Source organism: Haplochromis burtoni, unplaced genomic scaffold (assembly GCF_018398535.1).
Source record: "Haplochromis burtoni strain Fernald_Lab_line unplaced genomic scaffold, NCSU_Asbu1 Contig_304, whole genome shotgun sequence".
In the NCBI taxonomy this organism is placed as follows: Eukaryota; Metazoa; Chordata; class Actinopteri; order Cichliformes; family Cichlidae; genus Haplochromis; species Haplochromis burtoni.
Genome location: NW_024582665.1, coordinates 286,264 through 293,845, shown reverse-complemented (window position 1 = coordinate 293,845; position 7,582 = coordinate 286,264). Strand labels below are relative to the sequence as shown.

The 7,582-nt window shown below is 40.4% G+C and overlaps 1 protein-coding gene across 3 annotated transcripts in view; it reads right to left on the bottom strand.

Annotated features, from left to right (window-relative positions):
* LOC102293437 (calcium-dependent secretion activator 1) overlaps positions 1-7,582 on the bottom strand; it is a 338,778-nt gene that overhangs the window by 49,145 nt on the left and 282,051 nt on the right. For all 3 annotated transcript variants that reach the window (XM_014339718.2, XM_042228110.1, XM_042228111.1), the window contains 3 exons: positions 5,694-5,841; positions 4,542-4,616; positions 4,013-4,096 (listed from right to left, as the gene is read on the bottom strand). In XM_014339718.2, coding sequence (XP_014195204.2) covers positions 4,013-4,096; positions 4,542-4,616; positions 5,694-5,841 — 307 coding nt within the window. The remainder of the gene's footprint in view (positions 1-4,012; positions 4,097-4,541; positions 4,617-5,693; positions 5,842-7,582) is intronic.

The following is a 7,582-nucleotide window of genomic DNA, read 5'->3' as shown; positions in this document are numbered from 1 at the left end:
TTTGGGGCTCTACTCAGCTCTTCGCAGGAGGGTGGCATGGTTGCCCCCCTGGTGGTCCTCCTTGGGTCCTATTCTGGGGCCTTTGGATGTCTGGGCCTGGATCACCTCCATACCTTCTTCATGCCCTGGGGGACGGGGCTATGGCTCCCCACACTCCCTAGCAGAGCGTTACATGGAGAAACCTTTTGAATACAAGCGTGCTGATCCACACAGGTATGCACACAGGTGTACACATGGGTATTCACAGACACAAACTACAGCTTTCTTGGCTGCTGCCTCAAAGCACATTGTGCGCTGTCGATCTTGCGTGCTGCACAATATCGTTTATTATTTAGTATCTACTGATATCTACTGCTAGCTAGTTTATTGTGATGGTGTTGTTTTTATTATGTTGCTCTTTCTTGTTTGTTTTCTCTTCTGTTTTTTCTTATCTCCATACAGGTGATCGAGGTGTTGTGTTTGTTTTTCCTTTTTTTTTCTTTCTCCCTTTCTCACCGTCTCTTCTCCCCTCTATTTTTCTTTCTCTCCCTCTCTTTCTTTCATTCTTTCTCCCTGTCCTATCCCCCTGTCATGTCTGTCCCGTCTGTAACAACCGAAAACCAAATAAAATAAATACATAATCATAATAAAGGTCAATCAAATGGACCAATATGGCAAAGCCATGATGATCCAATTGGTAAAGTAATTCTGCTTGGCATCTTTCTTGGCCTTCAGACAACAATTCTGATGGCTAAAGATCCAAACGGGACAGGCAAAAAAAACAAAAAAACATCACAGTTCAACACCAGTTCAATCAGATTCAGGACTGAGTTCAGGACTTTGACTAGGCCACTCCAAAGTCTTCATTTTGTTTTTCTTAAGCGTTTCAGAGGTGGACTTGCTGGTGTGTTTTGGATCATTGTCCTGCTGCAGAACGCAAGTGCACTTTAGGTTGATGTCACATTCTCCTTCAGGATGTTTTGGTAGGCAGCAGAATTCACAGTTCCATTTACCATAGTAAGTCTTCCAAGTCCTGAGGCAGCAACACAGAACCAGTCCATCATAGTAAGACAACCATATTTTACTGTTGGTATGCTGTTCCTTATCTCAAATGCTGTCTTACTTTTACACCAGGTGTAATGGGGACGCATCAACATGTTTTCTGGAAAAATGATACGAGCTTTTGGCTTTCACTTTGGAACCATTTTTGCCCAGTTTCTTTATTATGGTGGAGTCATGAACACTGACCTTAACTGAGGAAAGTGAAGCCTGCAGTTCTTTGGATGTTGTTATGGGGTTGTTTGTGACCTCTTGAATGAGTCATCACTTTCCTTCCGGTTAATTTTGGTCGACCGGCCGCTCCTGGGAAAGTTCACCACTGTTCCATGTTTTCTTCATTTATAAATACAGGGTCTCTCTGTGGTTCGCTGATGTCCCGCAGCTCTAGAAATGGCTTTAAAACTTTTTAATGCTGAGAGATCTCAATTACTTTGTTTTTCATTTGTTCCTGAATTTCCTTGGATTGTGGCATGATGTCTGGCTCTTGAGGATCTCTTGGTGTACTCCACTTTGTCAGACCTTTTCTATTTAATCCAAAGTTTTAGGTCCAATTATCTAGCTCTTGAGCATTGCCGCAATCTAAAAATTCCAACGGTGCCTGAAAGCATCAACTCTGTGCTTTTTCAGTGATATTAGGGTGATTATGGTATTCCCAGGCAGGTCGACACATCAGAATCTAAGCAAATACAGAAAACAACAAAGCAAACAGCAAAATAAAAATAAATAAAAATAAAACTCCAAATATCCGAAAAATGCCTGTTGTCTGTACAGCCCCACCACATTCGTTCACTCTCTCTTCTCTGAAACAACTTTCATTTTCACAGGGCTGCTGTGACATCATACCTCAGGTGACTCTAATATCACTGAAAAGCACAGAGCCACTGCTTTCAGGAACCGCTGGAATTCTTTTAACTCTTTAAAGGTTAAATGATTTCGTTAAAATATTTGGTGGGGGTAGGTTTAGGTTTTTTTCTCCCTAGTCATATACACTTTCATTTAGAAACTGCATTTCGAGTTTACTTGTATTATCATTGTCTAGTAGTTATTTTTTTATTTGATGACCTGAAATATTTAAGTGCGACAAATATGCAAAAGAATACAAAATCAGGAAGGGACAAACTTTTTTTTCACAACACTGTATAGTTTGTTTTCTTCTGAAAAGGAAACTCTTTGAGGTTTTAAGTTGAGCACACCATTATAATGTAATATGATGTAATTGATGTAGTGCAGTGGAAATATATCAAACAGGAAACTACTAGAAGGCCATATACATATATACATATATATACATATACATATATATACATATACATATATATACATATACATATATATACATACATATATATACATATACATATATATACATACACATATATATACATACATATATATACATACATATATATAATACATATACATACATATATACATATACATATATATACTATATTTACATAATTACATATAATATAATATACATATAATATATATTTTCATATAATAATATATACATACTACATATCATATATATACATAATATATATATAATATATATATATACACTCAACAAAAATATAAACGCAACACCTTTGTTACTGCTCCCATTCCCCATGGGATGGACGTAGAGACCTAAAATTCATTCCAGATACACAATATAACCATCCCTCCCAAACAGTGGTCACAAATCAGTCCAAATGTGTGGTAGTGGGCACATCTGCTATATTGAGATAATCCATCCCACCTCACAGGTGTGCCACATCAGGATGCTGATCTGACATCATGAGTAGTGCACAGGTGTACCTCAGACTGCCCACAACAAAAGGCCACCCTGGAATGTGCAGTTTTGTCTCACAGCAAAATGCCACAGATGCCACAAGCAATGAGGGAGCGTGCAATTGGCATGCTGACAGCAGGAATGTCAACCAGATCTGTCGCCCGTGCATTGAATGTTCATTTCTCAACCATAAGCCGTCTCCACAGGCGTTTCAGAGAATATGGCAGCACATCCAACCGGCCTCACAACCGCAGACCTCGTGTAACCACACCAGCCCAGGACCTCCACATCCAGCAGGTTCACCTCCAAGATCGTCTGAGACCAGCCACCCAGACAGCTGCTGGAACAATTGGTTTGCACAACCAAACAATTTCTGCACAAACTGTCAGAAACCGTCTCAGGGACGCTCAACTGCATGCCCGTCGTCCTCATCGGGGTCTTGACCTGACTCCAGCTCGTCGCCGTAACAGACTTGTGTGGGCAAATGCTCACATTCGATGGCGTCTGGCACGTTGGAGAGGTGTGCGCTTCACGGATGAATCATGGTTCACATTGTTCAGGGCAGATGGCAGCTGAGAATGTCCCAGTTCTTGCATGGCCAGCATACTCACCGGACATGTCACCCATTGAGCATGTTCGGGATGTGCTTGACCGGCGTATACGACAGCGTGTACCAGTTCCCACGAATATCCAACAACCTCGCACAGCCATTGAAGTGGAGTGGACCAACATTCCACAGGCCACAATTGACAATCTGATAGACTCCATGCGACGATGTGTTGCACTGCATGAGGCAAATGGTGGTCACACCAGATACTGACCGGTTCTGGGTCCCCAGACCCCCAATAGCGCAAAAAACTGCACATTCCAGGGTGGCCTTTTGTTGTGGGCAGTCTGAGGTACACCTGTGCACTACTCATGATGTCAGATCAGCATCCTGATGTGGCACACCTGTGAGGTGGGATGGATTATCTCAATATAGCAGATGTGCCCACTACCACACATTTGGACTGATTTGTGACCACTGTTTGGGAGGGATGGTTATATTGTGTATCTGGAATGAATTTTAGGTCTCTACGTCCATCCCATGGGGAATGGGAGCAGTAACAAAGGTGTTGCGTTTATATTTTTGTTGAGTGTACATATATATATATATATAATATTCAGATATATTTATTAAAAGCTAGACATTTTAAATGTGAAAGACAGGAAAGAAGAGAAGAGTGTTCCCTCATCATATCTGGAAAGCTTGGTTAACACACTCTCTAGAATGACGACAAACTAGGAAAGAAGAGAGGAAAAAAAAGCCTCAGAGAAATGACTTTACATTTGGGAACATAAGCTATCACAAATTGTGAGTCGTATATAAAATTGGATTCTTGTCGTTATCATCTCATCTCATTAAGTCTTTATGGTGCTTTGGAATTTTTCGTGTCTTTTGGTGACTTCTTTAGCCTCAGACTAAAGAGCTAACTTGGATGAGTGATGAAACATCTCTTCCATTGGAAATCCTATGTCCAGATGAGCGATGATTTCTTTACCGGGATGGCTAACCATGCATTCATACATTTAAATGAAATTTTAATAGTTTAAAATGAGCCTTTTTGTTATATTATGTCTCTCTGTAGTTGTTTTGAATGCCTGGTTTAGGTCTTATTGCTGTCATTTGTTTGTCTTTTCAACAAGAACTGAAACCATGCTAGGAACATGTAGTGTACTTTTGTACCTTAGCTACTAGCAGAGTAATCATCTCCTTCACCGTCTCCTCAATTAGATTGTTGATTTGGGAGTGATATTGCCTCTGCAGAAGAATAAGAGGAAGAAAAAAATGTTAGACTGTTCACCCTCAGTAGATTACACTTGGTAACCTCTGTTTGACACCAGCCACTGAAAAGAAACACTGGAAGTTTTTACACTAAATAGTATTCAATTATTAATTTGCCGTGGCATACTTATTATATATAGCATGAGCTGCAGATATTTTTAAGACTGGACTGACTGCCTATTCAGGAGTGAAAATAAATTTTTCATAGCATGTCATATCTAAAACCTGTGTGATATTCTTCTCATGAAAGTGAATTTAAAAAAATACTCCTGTCCAAAACTTTCAGTAAATCCAGCATCTTTTGAATGTCAAAAGAAGGCTTTCAGCCGCTGCACATGAGTAAATGTAGCTCCAACCTATCAAGGTATATTTTGTACAGCCTGGTCTTGTTTATATGACCTACAAACAAAACAAACAAACAAAAAACAAAACCACGTATGAAAACACTGAGGTGAATTAAGATTTTGCAGGATTTTGGAGTCTATCATCTCAATATTGTAGTTTCAAAATGCAGACATCCAGCTTCACACTGTTGGGTGACTAGTGTAAGGTCGTTCAAATTCTGTTCAAATTCTGTGTTAGGTTGTTTCTGAACAACCTAACGATTTTCTCTCATCTCAGAGTGAAAGTTTGGGTTTTCTTTGAAACCTTGGCAAAGTGGTGATACATCCAAAGAACTAGTACTTACATACAATTGTTTGAATTGGTGGTCTTCAGTCTTTTAGAAGCAACTTCAAGAGACCTGTAAATCTACAAGACTGACGTCTTTGGACTTTACGATTGTGCCAAGTACTATAAATCCTTATGGTGGCAAAGAAAAACTACCAAGTCATGATCACTAATAAGAAGTGAATAGTCCTGGACCTTCAAGTCAAGTTAAAATACACTGTAGAACATTTAGCTCTATCTATTAAAAGATTTAAGCTCCAAATTACCATGACATTCAAACTTTTGACCTCAAGTTGTATGATGTCCAATATGAATCATTTTAAACTGGAGGGAAATCCATTCTGAAAGCAAGTGTGTTTACGGGAGATATTTAGTATTTCCTACCTCCTGCCCCAGGTCCATGGCACACAGCTTGGCTGACTGGACCTTGGCGTCCACCATGACATTGAACATGGTGCAGATGGATTGAGGCACTCGGAAGTCTGTGGTCCGGCTGCTCCTCTGAAGCTTGGCCTCAAAGGCTGTCCTTGTCCTAGTGAAGGAATTTTCCAGGCTATAGCCATTTAGAAGTGTGACCCAATGCACATAAGTAACAATTATATCGGAAATCTAATCATATGAACATGAAAATAGCCCAGTTACAGAAGTATTTTTACTTTTTCTGACTACCTTTTAGTACATTGTTCAGTTATTAAAAAAAGAAAAACTTTTCTCACTCATTCCTTTTATATTTTTCCCTCTCTTCCTCTCCCCTGACACAAAGTATAGTTCCCTAAAACTGTAATAGTAATTCTTCAAACATGTTACCAGTCATGTATGGGCAGAAATCTGTGCCATCAGAAACTGAATTTGAATCGAATTGAATCTGAATTGTAACTTGAATAAATGCTTTTACAAACTGAATATGAATTAGCCTAATTTGAAATTCAATTTATTGGTCTGAAAATGATCATCACTAAATTGAAATTGAATTTTATATTTTGAAAATGAATTCATTTGCTTTGCTTTGAAACTGTATTTTATGCTTTAAAAATTTTAGCTCTCGAATAATTTCAGATTCACCTTTCATTCATAAAAAACGAATTAAGCATGCGCTCAGTACCCTGAGAATTATTATGGTAGTTAAACACAGTGATAGTTGTATATCATATTATATCACTTCAAACAGAGGTGATCCAGTAATGCTGCACTAATGAATTAGACTAACTATTCAAAGAGAGAGATAGAGCTTCTTCAGTTCTAAGGTCAAATGGTGGAGAGTCCCAGATATAAACCTAGTGGGATTCCCCCCACAGAGGGACAAAAGGACCCCCTGATGATCCTCTAATCGCCTGAGCCAAGGTGTGAAACTGGGTGTGGGTCCCAATCAGCCAGAGTTTCGGGTGTGTTCATTGTGAAACCTGGCCCCACCTTATCATGCGAATTCCTGAGGTCAGATGGCCCAGGATGTGAGTGGGCGTTAAGGCGTCTGGGAAGGGATCTCAAAACTGGATTATAGATGGCAGAGAGTTGGTGTCGTAAACCCCCGCCTCTGTTCAAAGATGGTCGCTCACAGTGGACATAGATGCTTCTTTCACTCCTCTTTCAAACCATCTGTCCTCTCTGTCCAAAATGTGAACATTGGCATCCTCGAAAGAGTGTCCTTTATCCTTAAGATGCAGATGGACTGCTGAGTCTTGTCCTGTGGAGGTGGCTCTTCTGTGTTGTGCCATGCGCTTGTGAAGTGGCTGTTTGGTCTCTCCAATGTAGAGGTCTGGGCATTCCTCGCTGCACTGTACAGCATACACCACATTGTTAAGTTTGTGTTTTGGCGTTTTGTCTTTCGGGTGAACCAGTTTCTGTCTGAGCGTGTTGCTGGGTCTGAAATACACTGGGATGTCATGCTTGGAGAAAACTCTCCTGAGTTTTTCTGATACACCGGCTACATAGGGGATGACAATGTTGTTGCGTCTGTCCTTCTTATCCTCCCTCGCTGGTGTCTGGTCTTCTTTTCTGTGCCTCTTTGCTGACTTTAAGAACGCCCATTTAGGATAGCCGCACGTTTTGAGTGCTTCCTTTACATGTGTGTGTTCCTTCTTTTTTCCTTCAGGCTTAGAGGGAACATGTTCTGCCCGGTGGTGTAGGGTCCTGATTACTCCAAGTTTGTGTTCCAGAGGGTGATGGGAGTCAAAGAGGAGGTACTGGTCCGTGTGTGTGGGCTTCCGGTAAACTTCGATGTTGAGGTTGCCGTTCTCTTCAATGTGCACAGCGCACAGTGAAAGGCCTTTGACTAT